At 50.3% G+C, this 18,598-nt stretch overlaps 1 protein-coding gene across 1 annotated transcript in view; it reads right to left on the bottom strand.

Moving 5' to 3' along the window:
* The window catches only part of arfgef3 (ARFGEF family member 3), a 178,175-nt gene that overhangs the window by 33,242 nt on the left and 126,335 nt on the right, over nucleotides 1-18,598 (bottom strand). The window contains 7 exon segments of the mRNA XM_038816316.1: nucleotides 530-709; nucleotides 1,376-1,521; nucleotides 3,369-3,502; nucleotides 4,990-5,301; nucleotides 6,425-6,575; nucleotides 7,924-8,034; nucleotides 15,758-15,973. Of these exon segments, the coding sequence (XP_038672244.1) occupies nucleotides 530-709; nucleotides 1,376-1,521; nucleotides 3,369-3,502; nucleotides 4,990-5,301; nucleotides 6,425-6,575; nucleotides 7,924-8,034; nucleotides 15,758-15,973 (1,250 nt within the window).

Below are 18,598 nucleotides of genomic sequence, written 5' to 3'. Positions count from 1 at the left end.
CAAGGCAGGCCAGCAGCACGGTTCAATTCCCGTACCAGCCTCCCCGAACAGGTGCCGGAATGTGGCGACTAGGGGCTTTTCACAGTAGCTTCATTTGAAGCCTACTTGTGACAATAAGCGATTTTCATTTTTTCATTTCATCTCACATGGCATGGACATCCCCTGTCACAGGTGAAATACCAGCGGGGCCAGGCCGAGGCCCTTAGATCCCTGTTAAATTGTCCATTTACAGTTTGCAGTCGGCCCAAAGGCAGGCGGGCTGCCCCTCCATTTAAATTCTCAGACAGGTGGGGAGTGAGTGGGTAGGTGCCACCCCGCTGGGTTTTATTCTACTCCTTCAATTTGCCGGCGGGGGAGTGCGCAATGCAGCCACCGTAGGCAGAAGTCTGGGAGTCACTCAGCGACAGGCCTGGCTGTCATGGTAACCGAGAGCCACCACAGGCCCGGGGATCAATCAGCCGTAACCTACTGGTCACGGGCTGGAATAAGGATGGGAAATGGCTGGATTCCACCTCACACTGGCTCCTACCTGATCCTGCACATCTTCATCACACAGTTCCAACTGCATGATGTGCTCAAATGGTCGGAAAAGAGCCTCATTGAAGTGAAAATAGGGCAGCTCATTCCAGTCCGTTAGAACCTCAGTCAGAATATCGTGGATGAAGGAGACAGCTTTCTGGGAAACGTGTCTCTCCTTGTGACAGGCAGCCTGTGCAAAAATAAAAACTTCAATTTAGATGCAATAACTGTGGAGAAACAAGAGGGGGAGAAAAACACATTACGAAAAATATTCACCTGAGATTCCAGCTCATTCAGGATTTTCCCACATTCCCCTTGTACCCCCCCAATACAAAACAAATAATCCTGGAAACACTCAGCATGCCATGCAGTGCCCGTGGAGGGAAGCTGAGTTCACGTTTCGGGTCGATGGCCTTCAGAACTGGGAGGAGCTTGGCACCGTATTGTCCAAGATGGCGGAAACCTGTCCATCGAGCTGCAATGGGCTTTGAGTCACAACGTCTTCATGATGACGCAGGATGGCGGTGGAGAAGGAAAAGAAAGGAGGCAAATCCTGCACTCCGGGGACATGCTGCGCCCTGCGCCACCCACCCCTCCCCCGCCCCACGACACCGTGCCCAAAGATCCACAGGAGAGTGGACCTGTTCAGTCACATGAAGACCAATATTGGGCAGGACACTGGAGAGAATCCTCCTGCTCGTATGTCTACCCGAGGGAGCAGACAGGTTAATATCCCGTCCAAAAGACGGCACCTCCAACCGTGCAGCACTGCCTCAGTACAACACGAGGGATGCTGGTCGTACCAGTGACGCCCACATCCGATAGTGGATGTCAAAAAGCGGAATTGAAAAACTACCTCTGCTAAGTGAGGGCCCACCACACTCCAGGTCTTCATCAGGTGTAAGAGGGGACAAGATCTGCTGCGTACAATTCGTAGCATGACATCACCGAGGCGGAAGAGGTGTAGAGCACTCCGCCGGTCATGGGTGGATCGGGCCTCCCCTGTGAGTCAAAGCAGAAAAGGGTTAAAACCTCATTAAACAGCTGTTAACAAAGTCACAAATGACATCCTGCATGAACGTGACAAAGGGAAACTCTCCCTCCTTGTCCTTCTTAACCTGTCGGGACCTTAGATAGACTTGGCCACACCACCCTCCCCCAACGCCTCCTCACTGTCACCCAGCTGGTTGGGACTACTCTCACCCAGTTCCATTCTTATCTATCTAATCGGAGCCAGAGAATCACTTGCAATATCTTCCCCCTAGGTAGGATGCTCTTTCAGAGGGCTGGTGCAGACTCAATGGGCCAAATGGCCTCCTTGTGCATGGTCGAGGTTCCATGGATTCTAAGTACCAGCTCCTCTCTTGACTCCTCCGTCGTTGTAGGCTATCAGACTACTTATCCAACGTACAGATGAGCAGAAATGTCATCCAATTTAATATAGTGAACATTGAAGCCATCGTCTTCAGTCCCCACGACAAACTCTGTTCCCTAGCTACTGACTCCATTGCTTTCTCTGAAAACCCTCCTGCTCTTCTTCAAGGTATTTCTTTGCACTCATCTGAGAGGGCAGACAGGGCTTCAATTGAAGTCTCAAAGTAAACCTTATCAGGATTGCTAATGGGCTTCCATGGGGTTCAAAGGCAGTCAGTGCCTGATTGAGGGGCCTGGCATTGGAAAGGGGAGCCCACTGACAGCCAATCCCCTTGCCTTACTGCCACCCCACCCCCTTCCCTCTTCTCCTCCGGCCTACAACCCTCACTCCATTGCCCACTTCCTGGCATCACTCACCTGTGCCTGGGTCCTTTAACTGTCCGAGTCTCAGGTGGGTGTAGTACTGGCACCAGCCACAGTCACTATTATTATTGCTGAGCATTAAAGAGTTGGTGGCCTCTGATTAGCCAGCAGCTCTTGGTAGGCGGGACTTCTCTCTCACGGGGTCCTTGATCCCGAGGAAGCCCACCACTGGCCAATCAAGTGCTTGAATGACATTTCATTCAGTGGGGTTCTTTCCGAAGAAAGGTGATGCGGAGGTCTCACTTGCTCTCCAACTGGTGGGCAAGACCCCCGTCATCCCATAGAGTCCTAGAATTTCACAACACAGAAAGAGGCCCTTCGGCCCATCATGTGTGCACCAGCCATCGAGCACCTTTCTATTCTAATCACATTTCTAGCATTTGGTCCATTGCCTTGTGTGCTTTTCAAATGCTCAGCTAAATGCTTCTTAAATGTTGTGAGAGTTCCCCCCCACCACCCTTCCAGGCAGCGAGTTCCAGATTCCCCCCACCCTCAGGGTGAAAAGGTTTTTCCTCACATCCCCTCTAAACCTCCTACCCCTTGCCTTAACTCTTTGCTCCCTGTTTATTGACTCCTCTGCTAAGTGGAAATATTTCTTCCTATCCACCCTATCTATATCCCTCATAATTGTGAACGCCTCAATCAGATCCCCACCTCAGTCTTCTCTGCTCCAAGGAAAACAACCCCAGCCTAACCAGCCTCTCTTCATAGCTGAATCCCTTCAGCCCAGGCAACATCCTGGTGAATCTCCTCTGCACCCTTTCTAATGCAACCTCTCCGTTAAATTCCACCCCTTACATCCAATTCTGTTAGACTCATCAATCGAGATTGATCCCTTGTATTCGTCAGTATTGTTGATTTATGTGACTAATCAGACAGAAGATGAATAATAGACTTTGATCTTTTTACACTTAGCAATCCCTATGGAGCTTACAAGGGCCGATACTGACAGTTTCCCCCAAATCCATGCTGGACTCTACAATAATGTCGAGTAACCCAGCGGCCTGACTACAGAAAACATCGGGCGGGTTATTGGAGCTGCTAAATGTTACCTGGCATCGCTAGTGAGTAGTCCACAGTCTCAGTAATGGAGTCAAAGAGCTGAGCCTGTGAAGCTTTCTGCAGTTGATTGAGAAATCCCACCAGAGCGTTAAGATTCAGTTTCACAGCAGCATCTTCAAATAACCTGCACGAGAAGGGGAGTGGGGAAAAGGAGAAGGGTGGAGAAAGAAGAAAATTAAGAAAAAAGTACAAAAGAGAATAAATGAATATGTATTGTGTCATGTGAGCGTCTCTTTAAGAAAGGTTTTTTCTTATCACATGGCTCATAGCATGGTTTCAGTGATGTCATTTGTGGGTGGAGCTGGGCTGTGGCTGTCAGGTGAGAGGGGGTTCAGTGTTTGGGTTTCAGTTTCGGTTTGTTGGTTTTTGACTGCAGAAGAGAAGCAGTGTTTCCCTGTTTTCTCTGTTTTTATTTTGAAGCTGCTTCCAGTGAACTGAGAGCACATTGAGTGCGGCAAACTGCCGTGGTAACTTTAAAGATAGATTGCTTTCCAGAAGGAGTTTTGAATCTGCAGGTTGGAGGCTGGATCTCAGGGAAAGGACCAGTCCCATTCAAGTGAGAATACAGTGTGCTGGGCCACGCCCTTGAAAGGGGTTTTGGTTTATTGGATTTTGTTATTGAATTGGAACAGCTAAGGGGGGATTCATTAAGAGTTGTATACATAGATTAATGTAACTGTTGTGTGTTTTTCATGTTCTTAGTAGGTAACAAATTCTAGACAACTGTTTCAAATATGTTAACTACATTCTGAGAATAAACTTGGTTTTGATAAAAGCACCCAAGAAGTCTGATGAATCACAGTTGAAGTGAAGGTTCTTATGCTCATCCCAGCCAAATTCACCATGGAAGTAATAGGTCAGGTGAACTTCACAATACATCTTGAAGTATCTAAGCCCTGGCCCATAGCAATTGCACTTCAGGGAAGTTTGCGTGATAGAGTCTGTCCCATTCTGATTTTGTTGGTAATTTTCACACCCAAGTTTTGGACGAGATCTTCTGGCTGCTCAAACCAGCGTGACCTTCCAGTTCTGCTGCATCGAGATGCCAGGGTGGCACTGGCAGGGTGTCCGGGTGCCGGGGGAGTGACAGGGTATTACCCCTGCCCTGTCCCCAGCAACCTGGGGGTCTCCAATGGCCTGAGAGAACCCCCCCCCCAAAACCCCACAGGTGCCATTTTGCCTGGTCCACATTTGTACTAAATAGCGCCCTGGCGACGTCTCGCAGGCGCAGCCGTTGAGTCCCGAGTTACCAGGTAAATCCAGCGTCAGGTATTTAAATGAGCCTCAGGCCCATTTAAATATTCAGATCTGGATCTCGCCCAGCCAGGGAGAAATCCAGGTTGTGCCGGGCGGAGCGAGTCAGGTGACTCGTGATCGGCTCTGCACTCAGCACAGAGCCCAATCTGGGGCTCTCATGCGATTCGCCCGTTGCGCCTAGATCTACGGATCCAGTATCTTATATATTTATGGTCCCTAGTTCTGGTTTCACCCATATTTATTGTTATCTTAGGCATTTGCTTAGCCTTTCCCACAGCAATATCTAGAAGGATCAGGCCATTGACCTCACTCTATCCGGTGCATAAGGCCTAGAGTTTTAGGCTCTTTACTTACTTGTCAGCCATTGTGGAGAGGGTGCAGACAGCCCTGGCTGCATTACTCCCGCTCAGCACACCTCCACCTCGGAAGTCAAATGCCTTCCCCTTGCAGTTCTCCTTGATCAGCTCCTGTATGGTGATGGACTGGATGACGGGCTTGCTGATGTTGGTGTCCAGCACGTGGCTCAGGTTGCTGCTGGAGTTGAGAGATACGTCGGCAGGCTGTAGGGAGCCTGAGGCCTGCTGTGCCTGGGTGATGGTGATGGGAGGCTGCGAGCCTCCGTCACTGAAGTGACTGTGCTCCAACGTGCTGATGTATTCACACACTCTGGAGAGACACAGGGACTATTTTAGCCCATTCCCCTGTTACATAATCACTAGTACAAAACTTGTTATTTTAGACTTGACTCTTCTGACATTTGGATGCAGGTCCCATTTTTTTTGGATCTGTGGATAATCCCCAATTCCTTTGAACTGAATGGTTTCACTCGGCCATTCCTGAGGGAAGTTAAGAGGAACAACAGATTTCCTTTCCAGAAGGTTCATGACGATCGATGACAGATTCATGGTGCCATTTCTTTTTTTTTATAAATTCAGAATACCCAATTCATTTTTTCCAATTAAGGGGCAATGTAGCGTGGCCAATCCACCTACTCTGTACATCTTTGTGTTGTGGGGGCGAAACCCACGCAAACACGGGGAGAATGTGCAAACTCCACACGGACAGTGACCCAGAGCTGGGATCGAACCTGGGACCTCGGCGCAGTGAAGCAGTAGTGCTAACCACTGCGCCACCATGCTGCCATCTGGTGTCATTTCTGAGATTATCTTTCAATTCCAGCTCTTTTATGAATTGAATTTTGTGACTCCCTGACGATCGGAAGGAAGGCTCCGGCCAAACTGGAGCCTTTAGCACATTATGTTCCTTGGGGGCCAACTGGAGGATGAGGAGATGGTGACAAGACCCTCCCCCTCCATTGGTGGAACCGCCCGGTGGGGAGGAGGTGTGCTCTGGGCTGTTACTGTGGGACCCCCTGTCCTACCACCATCGTCTGCATGATGACCCCAGGAAGTGGCAGACACTGGTATGTAAGGGAGAAGAACCAACTGGGCCCAAGGCTCTGGTCCTTCCCCCTCCCACCCATGAACCATTTTATATATAGTGAACAGGAAGGAGTGGCCAATGGCAGTCCCCATAAGGGTCGGGGGAGGGAATTCCTTTCTTTGGTGTTTAGGTCACTGTGGGCCCCACTTTCCGAATCTGCAACGTTTCTCCCTTTGGGATGGCAGAGAAAGATTCCACTACTTTTTTTTTAACCTTATTCCTACACACTGGGTACTGACCCTTCACCACCTTTTCCCAATGGATTCCCAAGAATCCTGCTTCCTCTAATAGGAACATGTGGGGGGAGGGGGGGGGGGGGTGGTTGGGTTCGAGGCAATGGTCCTACCTGAAGACGTGTTGCCAGCAGTCTGCATTGTGACTGCCCATCTCCAGGCCCACACTGAGGATGGCGTCCATGCAGAGGACATGGGCCGTGTGGAGCTGAACCCCCTGCGGCCTCCCAATCTGCTCCAGCTTCTGTTCCACTTTCTGCTTCACTGCGGGGACACAGAAACAAAATCAATCAACGTTCGTCAACATCAGTAACTCGGGATTCATGGCGGAACCACCCGAGGGCCAGGCCAATAACGTAAATGTTCTCAAATACCCCGTGCTAGCTCCCCTGTCGGCAAATGCAGGGTCATCCACTCGGAGCTTAAAATGGTAAGGACAAGATATTTTCTAAAGAGGGGGAGAAGATAGAAACAGTGGAGGTCCATAGAGACTTGGATGTCTGTGTACACAGATCATAAAAATATTGTGGCCAAGTACAAAAAACAATCAATAAAGCAAGTGGAAAGTTGTTTTTAATCTCCAGAGGACTTAAATACAAGGGGGTTGAAGTGGTGTTTAAACTGTACAAAGCCCAGGTTGACCAGACCTGAAGTCACTGTCAGCAGTCCTGGGCCCCACACTTTAGGAAGGATATATTAGCCTAGGAGAGAGAGTAACATTGATTCACTGGCATGACACCCGGACTCCAAAGCTTAAATTCTGAGGAGAGGTCACATTAACAAGCGCTGTACTCCCTGGAATTTAGGAGCAACCTGATCAAAGTTTTCAAAGTGCGGCACAGAAGTTAGCACTGCTGCCTCACAGCGCTAGGCACCCGGGTTCATCTATTGAGGGCAGTGGGGGTTTCCTCCGGGCGCTCCGGTTTCTTCCCACAGACCAAAGATCTGTGCAGTTAGTTGGATTGGCCATGACGTACATTGTCCCTTGGTGGCCAGGGATGAGCAGGTTAGGTGGGGTTACCTGAATAGGGCGGGCGGTTGGCCTAGGTAGGGTGCTCCTTCAGAGAGTCGGTACAGACTCAATGGGCCGAACGGCCTCCTTCTGCACTGTTGGATTCTATGAGTGTAACTGGGAATATCTCCATGCACAAAGACTGGGAGAAGTTTGGGACTCTCTTCTGCCAATGGCAATTAATGCTGGGTCAATTGTTAATTTGATAGAACTTGATTCGACAAAGGGAGTAGGGAATAGGTGGAGCGGGTTGGGGGTGGGGGGAGTCTCATGTGGAACAGGGAGTCTGGCATGAACCTTTCCATCCAAATACTCCATTTCACTGCTGCAAATATTTGACCATCCCTTTGTGTACCTGGTAATTTGGGGATAGGACAGGGAATGGGATTATCTGGATTGCTCCATGGTGACTCAGCATGGACTCGATGGGCCAAATGGCCTCCTTCTGTGCTGTAAATGACTCAACTGCTCTGAGATATGTGGCAGAGGCTGGTATTCGGAGCCAGGTCGCAGGTCAGCAAAGACCTGTTTGAATGACAGAACAGGATGGAGGGAGTGAATGGCCTCCGGGAGTTGCTGGATTGCGCGGGTTCTCAGTACCTTGAGCTATGGGGTCAGTGGTCTCAGGAACCGCTTTCTCCTCCTTCTCATCCTGGACACACGACGCCGCTGACATCTGTGCAAGAGCTGAGGCACAATTGGCTGCCACACCTGCAAAAAGGAAGTTCCACTTTCAGTGAGGTAACTCACCCATTAAACGCTGCCCACCCTGGGGATCCAGAACAAATGCTGCAAAAGCTCAGCAGGTTTGGCAGCCTCTGTGGCGAGAGGGACTATTATATTTCTACCTTCCTTTAGTTTTAAAGCAGAGTCCGACAGGCTTGAAATGTTACCTTTGTTTCTCTCTTCACCGACATGCTGCAGGTTTGCAACATTTACTGTTGTAACTCACCATGAAACTGTCTAAATGTTATTGCCTTGTGTATTGTGTGGCACATGTGTATTGTATGGTGTGTGTGTATGTATGTGTATTATGTGGTGTGTGTTGTGTGTGTGTATTGTATGGTGTGTATGTGTATTATGTGGCGTGTGTGTATGTATGTGTATTATGTGGCGTGTGTGGAGTATGTGTATTGTGTGACGTGTGTTGTGTGTGTGTATTGTGTGGTGTGTGTTTTGTATAGAACATATATGTCAAACTCAAGGCCCCCGGGCCAAATCCGGCCCGCGGTGGAATTATCTTTGGCCCGCGAGATAATATCTAATTACTTTTTTTTTTAAATTTTAATTTTTAAAAAAAATTTAGATTAGCCAATTATTTTTTCCAATTAAGGGGCAATTTAGCGTGGCCAATCCACCTACTCTGCACATTTTTGGGTTGTGGGGGCGAAACCCACGCAGACACGGGGAGAATGTGCAAACTCCACACGGACAGTGACCCAGAGCCGGGATCGAACCTGGGACCTCAGCGCCGTGAGGCGGTTGTGCTAACCACTAGGCCACCGTGCTGCCCTAATAATATCTAATTACTATTAAAGCTGGCCCCAGCAATTGAAGCGCCTATGGCGTATGATATGGCTGATGCCGAGTTTATTCAGGTATAGTGTGAATCACAAAGTGTTGGCCTGTGGAAAAATATTTTCATTAGAAATTACTCTGGAAAAGCTCCAGATAAAGCAATAAGAAATAAATGCAACTAATTTTTTTATTTATTTAATAGTTAATGTTGTTTTTATAGGCAATAACCTAAGCTTTATTAGTTCCAGGTTCAATAAGTTCATTTCAATAAGTTTTGCAAAAAAACAATGAACCAGTCCGGCCTTCGACTTGTCCCGATTTTTTAATTTTGGCCCACGGTGTATTTGAGTTTGACACCCCTGGTATAGAACATACAGTGCAGAAGGAGGCCATTTGGCCCATCGAGTCTGCACCGACCCACTTAAGCCCTCACTTCCACCCTATCCCCGTAACCCAATAACCCCTCCTAACCTTTTTGGTCACTAAGGGCAATTTAACATGGCCAATCCACCTAACCTGCACGTCTTTGGACTGTGAGAGGAAACCGGAGCACCCGGAGGAAACCCACACAGACACGGGGAGAACGTATAGACTCCGCACAGTGATCCAGCGGGGAATCGAAACTGGGACCCTGGCGCTGTGAAGCCACTTGTGCTACCGTGCTGCCCCATGTGGTGTATGTGTGGCATATGTTGTGTATGTCATGCATGTGTATGTGTATTGTGTGGCATGTGTTGTGTGTGTTTTGTATGTGGTGTGTTGTGTACTGTGTGGTGTAGGTTTTGTATGGCGCATGCATGTGTGAGGCATGTGTCTATGTGTATTGTGTGGCATGTGTGTATTGTGTGGTGTGCGTGTAGTGTGTGGCATGTGTTGTGTGTGTAGTGTGTTTTGTGTATTGTGTGGCGTATTTTGTGTGTGCCGTGTGTTTATGTGTATTGTGTGGAATTTGTGTGTATTGTGTGGAGTGTGGAGTGTGTGTATGTGGCGTGTGTGTGTGCTCATTGTTCACCTTACTTGTTTAGCTATTGAAAAATGAAACCTGTGGCACATGCTTATCTTGCACATGAACATAGTGAGAAAGGAGCAAGAGTGGGCCATTTAGCCTCTCCAACCTGCTCCACCATTTAACAAAATCATGGCTGACCTGATTATAACCTCAAATCTGCATCCTGTCTACCCCCTGGTAACCTATCGCCCCCTTGTTGACCAAGAATCTATCTACCTCTGCCTTAAAAATATTCAAAGACTCTACTACCGCCGTCTTTCCAGGAAGAGAGTTCCAGAGACACACCACCCTCGGAGAGAAATAGTTTTGCCTCATCTCCGTCTTAGAAGGTCAACCCATCTTTCGCTCTGGGCTTACAAGGCCACCCTGCTGACCTTGAGATCAGAGAGAGAAAACAGACAGATTCAATCCCAGAAAGTGGAAATGTTAGTTTTCTAAATGGCCAGGTCTGAGAGACAGTCAGGTCTGTCCACACCGATAGACAAAGTGCCTTTTCAGCCCTGAACTCAGATGAAGGCTTGTTGGTGGCACGGTTCTGTGGGTTTCATTCAAAATAATTCCTCCACCTTCCTGACCAGGATGGGTCTTATCCCCGGCTTGATCCCACTGTTATCTGTTGCCATAGCCACACAAGGGCCGCGATTCTCCGCAACCACGATGGGTGGGAGAATAGCGGGAGGTACGCTCCCGCACCTCCCTCTATTCCCCCCCACCCCCCAAAATGGCGTGTCCGGTTTTCCGACACGCCACTCGGAGAAACGCGGGCCGCTGTTTTTCACGGCGGCCGCTGATTCTCCGACCCGGATGGGCCGAGCAGCCTGCTGTTCCCGACCTGTTCACGACGGCGGCAACCACACCTGGTCGCTGCCGTCGTGAACATGGCGCGCCAGGTAAGTGTGGGGCCTAGGGGGGGGTGGATCGGGGATCGAGCACCACGGCCGTGCTCGGGAGGGGACTGACCCGCGATCGGTGCCCACCGATCGTCGGGCCGGCGTCTCAAGGGGACGCATTCTTTCCCCTCCGCCGCCCCGCAAGATCAAGCCGCCACATCTTGCAGGGCAGCTGAGGGGAAAGACTGCAACCGCGCATGCGCGGGTTTGAGCTGTCCAACCCGCACATGCGCGGCTGACGTCATTAGGCTCCGCCGCGGCGTGATTCTTGGCGTGCCGGGCCTTGAAGCCAGGGACAAGGCCCGGCCGCCGAGCTTCCCGGTACAGCCTGCCTATCCCCCCGGGTAGAGGAGAATAGGGGGCCGGGAGAGGCTTCCGACGCCGTCGTGAACCTCTCCAGGTTTCACGACGGCGTCGGGCCTTGCGGAGTATTCCGCCCAAGGTTCCTTTTCACAATGTGTCTCGTGAAGCCCACTTGACTGAGATGGGCATCACAACCAAACCCGGTCACTTAGCGTTCCTCAAGCTACCTTCCCAGCTTGGGTTGCAAACTGTGGGCTCTACTCTGGGAGGGTTTGTCACCTGGCCTCCCACCTGTAACTACCCCATTCCCCCCCTCTGCTCCCACCATTGATCACTCAACATGATAATCATCAGAGCAGTCAGTCAATAATGGCGACGAGGCTACCCACAATCCTCCACGTTCCAGAAACTACTCCAAAATGAAAATCGCTTATTGTCACGAGTGGGCTTCAAATGAAGTTTCTGTGAAAAGCCCCTAGTCGCCACATTCCGGCGCCTGTTCAGGAAGGCTGGTACGGGAATTGAACCGTGCTGCTGGCCTGCCTTGGTCTGCTTTCATAGCCAGCGATTTAGCCCAATGTGCTAAAACAGCCCCAGGTCTCTACCCCGCCACATTGTTTTTCCTGGGCAAATGGCAGCCCTGAGGTTTGATGTGAGCTCGCGCGAGGGAGTGGTGAAGATGACGCATTCCCGGAGCCAGCAAGGGTCTCCAGGAGCAGAGTCCTGGCTGATTCCCTTCTCCTGACCCAGAGGTTGCTGGGATTAACTGTAGCAGCCCAAGTGCCACTCTGTCTGAGATGAGCCTGGGAAGGAAAAGAATGAAATGAAAATGAAAATCGCTGATTGTCACGAGTAGGCTTCAAATGAAGTTACTGTGAAAAGCCCCTAGTCGCCACATTCCGGCGCCTGTTCGGGGAGGCTGGTACGGGAATTGAACCGTGCTGCAGGCCGCCCCTACCCCCCCCCCCCCCCCCCCCCCCCCCCCCCCCCGCAGCTGGGTTTATGTCAGACGGGACACGGTGACGTTGGGCCAACAACCCCACTAAGAAATAAAAGCAGATAAATTGAGTCATTGGCTGCTCGTGGGACGTCGTTGATGCAATTTGGACAACGGGTCTACATCTCAGCAAAGACCATTAAAAACAAAACAAAACAAAACAGTGAGATTCACTCCTGAAGGGTTGGAAGAGCAGAGAAGTTGCGCTAACAACTGTTGATATCTTTACCAGTCCTGGTAACCAGCTTTATATTCCGGTTTTTAATTAATTACAGGAATTGAATTTAATTCCATCAGCTGCCGTTGTGGGGTTTGAACCTGTTTGAACATTCTGCCCAGTGACTCATAATCCCGATAGGAAATTCAGGAGAGAATCCTTTACCCAGAGAGGAGTGAGAATGTGGAACTCGCTCCCTGGTTGAGATGAATAGTGGAGATACATTGAACAGGAAGCTGGATGAACACAGAAATGGATAAACGGAATAACGGAGATTGGATTAAATGAAGAGGAGTGTAGGGAGATTCATAGAATCCCTAAATGGGAATTTCCCTTAGGGACTGATTTAGGGGCCGGTTTTGCACAGTGGGCTAAACAGCTGGCTTGTAATGCAGAACAATACCAGCAGTGCGGGTTCAATTCCTGTACCGGCCTCCCTGAACAGGCGGCGGAATGTGGCAACTCGGTGCTTTTCACAGTAACTTAATTTGAAGCCTACTTGTGACAATAAACGATTATTATTATTAAGTGCAGATGAGGCCTTTTGGCCCATCTAGTCTGCACCTGCCCTCTAAAAGAGCACCTTACCTAGGCCCAACCCCCCCCCCCCCCCCCCCCCCCACCCTATTGCCGTAACTCCACCTAACCTGCACATCTTTGGACACTAGGGGGGAAATTTAGCATGGCCAATCCAGATAACCTGCACTTGTTTGGGCTGTGGGAGGAAACTGGAGCACCCGGAGGAAACCCACGCAGATTTGTGTGGAGAATGACCAGTAGCATGGACCCCCTGGGCCGAATGGCCTGTTATATGTTGTAGCAGCAGTGCGACAGTCACCATCCTACAGAGATGTGTGAAGCCTTTGAGTTATTTCTATGACAGACAGAAGTACTTTAGAAGTACACATATTTCTATTAACCTTTTCTTCAATAGATATAACTGGAGACATTCAATACAAATATGCACATGACACCCAGTGGAAGAGCAGCAATAGTTCACCAGGTCAGACTTGTTCCTTCTTTTACAGGCCGCCCATATCTAAATAAAGGCCCTTTGCTGTATTAGTCTGACCCAGTATCTCCTCAAAATGACGAAAGGGCTTTCTTCTCCCCCAATTCCCTTTCCTCACATTCAGTATCATTGATGTACCAATTGATTGATTGATTTTTAATGTATTCAAGGATGTGGGTGTTGCTGGCTTGTCCAGCATTTGTTTCCCAACCCCAGCTGGGAGTCCTAATTGTTCACGTCGATTTGAGCAATGATATTCTCAAAGAATTTTCAGCTGATGGCAAAATTGGCATAAATTTTAGGGTTGCTTGATTCTTATGCCATTTTGAGGAAATATTGGGTTAGAGTAATAAAGAAACAGGGGCGGAATTCTCCGACCCCCCAGGGGGTCAATCCCGTCCCCGCAGTATCCCGAATTCTCCATCCCCCCGAGATTCAGCGGGGGGGGGGGGGGAATCGCGGCGCGCCAGTCGGCGGGCCCCCCGCGGTGATTCTCCAGCCCGCAATGGGCCAAAGTCCTGCCGCTGACAGGCCTCTCCCGCCGGCGTGGTTTAAACCACCTACCTGACCGGTGGATGGGGGGGGGGGGGGGGGGGGGGGGATCTGACCATGGGGGGTTCCCCCACGGTGGCCTGGCTCGCGGTCGGGGCCCACCGATCGGGCCTGTGCCGCGGGGGCACTCTTTTTCTTCTGCCCCCGCCATGGCCTTCACCATGGCAGAGGCAGAAGAGACCCCCTCCCCTGCTGCAGCCGCTGACGCTCCGGCGCATGCGCGGACTTGCGCCGGCCGGCGAAGTCCTTTCGGCCCCGGCTGGCGTGGCACCAAAGGCCATTTACGCCAGCCGCCGGAGTGGTTCCCACTCCGCCGGCTGGCGTGAATGGCCTTTGGAGAATTCCGCACCTTTGGGACGGCCCGATGCCGGAGTGGTTCACGCCACTCCGACACACCGGGACCCCCCGCCTCGCCGGTAGCGGAGAATCCCGGTCCAGGCATTTATTTAGATTGGATTTTTCGCAGTCAAATGCCTCACTTCAGCTCTACTGAAGCTGCTGATTCTTTGACAGCAGCTTCCAGACCCTCAACCTCCACTACCTAGAAGGACAACGGCAGCAGACACATGCAATCACTGTCACCAGGGTCCACCCAGTATACATACCATCCTGATTTTGACACATATAAGCCATTCTTTCACTGTCATTCATTCAAAAGGGTGTAACTCTCTTCCTAATAGTACTACGCGCTGATAGTACACAACCTGCTGTCGTGTGCAATGGTTTGATTGATCTGTGTTTGATTATGTCGGTCTGTTCACTGATTTATTCACTGTACTTAATTACTTAAGCTGGTGCTTGGAGCTAGAGAGTCCAACTAACTGACACCATTCAGAAGGTTCCGGAATCTGGGCTGTGAGCATGTGTGCAGAAATCCTGTCATTACTGAGATATTTTAAAGTACTGTGAATAAATCTATTGCAGATATAGAACTAGTGTCATCTCTGAGATAAATAAGGTAGATAGCATATACAGAAACCCAGTGAATATATGACAGCTCCACCACATAGAGGGTCCACGATAAATTTCTCAGCAACATTAACTTATATTTATGCCATGCCTTTCACGTCATGAGAAGTCCCAAGGTGATTTACAGGAGCAGTTGAAAACAAAGTATGAGATTGAGCCACCTAATGAGATTTTAGGACTTATGAACAAAAGCTTGGTCAAAGAGGGAGTTTTCAAAAAGTGTCTGGATGGAATAAGGTGTTGAGAGGAAACCCTGGGCGGGATTCTCCCAACGGGAGTCTAAGTGCCGCACCGGAGTGAAAACCGGAGTGTTTCACTCTGGCGTCGGAGCCCGCTCCCAGCCCCCTATTCTCCCGTCTCCTATTCTCCCGCATGCGCGGTTGCCGTCCTCCCCGAGTCCGCCCCGCAAGAAGATGGAGGATGGATCTTGCGGGGCGGCGGAGGAAAGGAGGTCCTCCCTTAGAGAGGCCGGCCCGCCGATCGGTGGGCACCGATCGTAGGCCAGACCCCATCGGAGGCCCCCCCAGTGCAAGAACCCCCCTCTCCACCCCCCCACAGGCCGCCCCCCCCCCACATTCCCGCGCAGTTCCCGCCGGCAACGACCAGGTGTGGACGACGCCGGCAGGAACCTGTCGTGTTGGGGCGGCTGCTTGGCCCATCCGGGCCGGAGAATCGCCGCTCGCCTTTTGCAAACGGCAAGCGGCGATTCTCCGTGCGGCCAGCCGTGAATCTCGCCGCGCTGGTTTGGGGTGGGTGGGAGAATTGCGTGCGGGTGCCGGGGCGGCGTGGCGGGAGTCGGCGTGGGGGGAGAATTCCGCCCCCTGTTTTGGAGTTGTTTAAGGTCGGTCGCAATTCAATTAGTTCAGGAAGTGCTGTGCAGGAAGTGGATTGAATGAGGAGTTTCGGTAGTGACCACACAACACTGCCACCCTGGGAAGAAGGAAGGAAACAAGTAAAGTCCACATACCCAGTGCACAGCTGAGCCGAGCTGCTTTCCGTAGGCCATCCAGGCTCATGCAGATGGCATCTCTCTCCTTCTGGTTCTGCTCCTTAATGCCCTCCGTGCCCAGTATGAACGCCAGGCCCTTGGAACTGCCAGCCACTCGGCCAGTCAGCAGAGTGGAGAGTGTGTCGATCAGGTTCTTCCAGCAGCCAATCAGAATGAACCGGGCGAAACACATACCTGGCACACAGGGAGGAGAAAGGACAAACCGTTTCAATGCTGCCCAATAATGCTCCAACAAAGTTTCACAACAGCGGGCACACGCGCAGCCACACGCAATTATTCTCTTTGCATTACGAGTTCGGATGGAGGGTCATCGCTGACTTGAAACATTAACTCTGCTCCTCTCTCAGTAGATGCTGTCCGGCCTGCTGAGCACTGCCAAAATGTTTGGTTTTTAATTCAGATTTCCAGCACCTGCAGTATTTTGTGAAGTGGCTGCCCCTTTAAGCTCGAATGTTTTAAGTGGTTGGGGCTGTACTGCCTTATTTCAATGATATAGCTGGGGACACAATGGTGTAAATTTAACACAACACTGGAAAATAAGTACTCGCCCACAAAATAAACCTCCTGCCTGCCATCGATTTTTGCTCATTTTTTATTTGCTCCATTATTAAAATGTTTAATTCAGCGCGATCAATCCTATTGTGTTGATGGGATCAATCCTATTCCATGTGTGACAGTCCTGTTTTTACATCCCATCCGATTCTAAACTCCTGCCCAACTTACACCCCTCCCGTTTTACACCCCTTCCGTTTTACACCACTCCTGATGCACACCACATCTCTTTTTATTTTCAGCTGAATTCAGGACAGAGTAAAACCTGGTGGGGAATAAAAAGATGCCGAAATGGTTCTGTTAGTCTTCCAGTGGTTATGGGATACAATGATCTCTTGTATGCGATTCCCCAGGGGCCCTGTGGTTTTCACTTCCCTGGAGATAGCGTCTGAACGCCCCAGACAAAGTGGATACAATATTTATTGGTATGTGTCTGTCTCGGGAGTGAGAGGGGAGGGGGGGGGGGCGGGGGGAGACAATAGACTGTGCCCAGAGTGTATTTCGTTTCAGCATTGAATGTCGTCTATTGTGGCTCTGGAGGCTGATTCACGAGAGGCAGTCCCTTTCGCAACTGGCACGGATGAATAGCGTTGGCGTGAGGCTGCCTGATGTTTCCTTCTTTCCTGCGCACTCTCTTTTCCACCATCTGGTCATTTATATTGCCCTGTACATTTTCCATCCCCTTCTGACTGCTTGTCCCCAGGCACAATATTATATTGAATAACATCAGTACATTTCTGGTCTGCATAACAACCGGTGAATTCTGACATGTAAGACCATGTCTGTAAGCCAAACTTTTCTCCCTGATCTTTCTCAGCGAGTGGGTGCATTTTGTTTACTTCAGCGTTGTGATAAATAGGTCACAACTCAATTAGAAGGCTTCAACTGTGAGGATAAATCTGAATGCTGACTGCACACATCAATCTGTTAATTAAAGACGATGGTGATCAGGAGCAGTGATCCTACCCAATTTGCGCGAGTCCCCATGAAATGAAATGAAATGAAAATCTCTTATTGTCACGAGTAGGCTTCAATGAAATTGCTGTGAAAAGCCCCTAGTCGCCACATTCCGCCGCCTGTTCGGGGAGGCTGGGACGGGAATTAGCTCTCCAGTGGCACTAAGGCCCAATTCTAACATCCTCAGAATCATACAGTGCTAAGGGTGGTCGTTTGGCTCACTGGATCCATGCCAGCTCTTTGAAAGAGATATTCCCTGCCATGTTCTTTCCTTGGATTTTCTTGGTTCGGGGATTCTCAAACTGCGGATCACGACCCCATGGGGACCATGGGATAAAGGTTTGGGCTGTCGAGCTACAGCTACAGCTTGGGCAGCGCGGTAGCACAGTGGTTAGCACTGTGGCTTCACAGCGGCAGGGTCCAAGGTTCGATTCCTGGCTTGGGTCACTGTCCGTGCGGGGTCTGCATTTCTCCCCGTGTCTGCGTGGGTTTCCTCCGGGTGCTCCGGTTTCCTCCCACAAGTCCCGAAAGACGTGCTGTTAGGTAATTTGGACATTCTGAATTCCCCCTCCGTGTACCCGAACAGGCGCCAGAATCTGACGACTGGGGGCTTTTCACAGTAACTTCATTGCAGTGTTAATGTAGGCCTACTTGTGACAATAAAGATTATTCTTATTATAGGTAGCAATGGAGTTCGGACTGATTTTTGACAGCTGGTAAGCTCCTATGATTTTTTAATTCTAATAGTGGGCATGTCCTAATGGGAAGATGTTTGAGATCTGATAGCTGCTACAAAGAAACAGTGAAAAGGTGAGGGTTTGTTTCTTAAAACTGCAGTTTAAATGCTCCCTGATATGCTCAATCCTACCACTGCCACTCTCCTAAACCCCTCAGCAACTCTCAGAATCTCCAAATCGTAGAATCATAGAATTTACAGTGCCGAAGGCGCCATTCGGCCCATTGAGTCTGCACCAGCTGTTGGAAAGAGTGCCCTACTTAAGCCCACACCTCCACCCTATCCCCGTAACCCAGTAATCCCACCTAACCTTTTTGGACATGCAGGGCAATTTACCGTGGCAAATCCACCTCACCTGCACATCTTTGGACTGTGGGAGGAAACCGGAGCACCCGGAGGAAACCCACGCAGACACGGGGAGAACGTGCAGACTCCGCACAGACAGTGACCCAAGCCGGGAATCGAACCTGGGTCCCTGGAGCTATGTAGCAACTGTGCTAACCACTGTGCTACCGAGCTGCCCCATTGTGACTCTGGGTCAGGATCAGTCTGGG

Source organism: Scyliorhinus canicula, chromosome 1 (assembly GCF_902713615.1).
Source record: "Scyliorhinus canicula chromosome 1, sScyCan1.1, whole genome shotgun sequence".
Lineage (NCBI taxonomy): Eukaryota > Metazoa > Chordata > Chondrichthyes > Carcharhiniformes > Scyliorhinidae > Scyliorhinus > Scyliorhinus canicula.
Note: the sequence above shows the minus strand (reverse complement) of the source record. Positions and strands in the feature narration are given on the sequence as shown.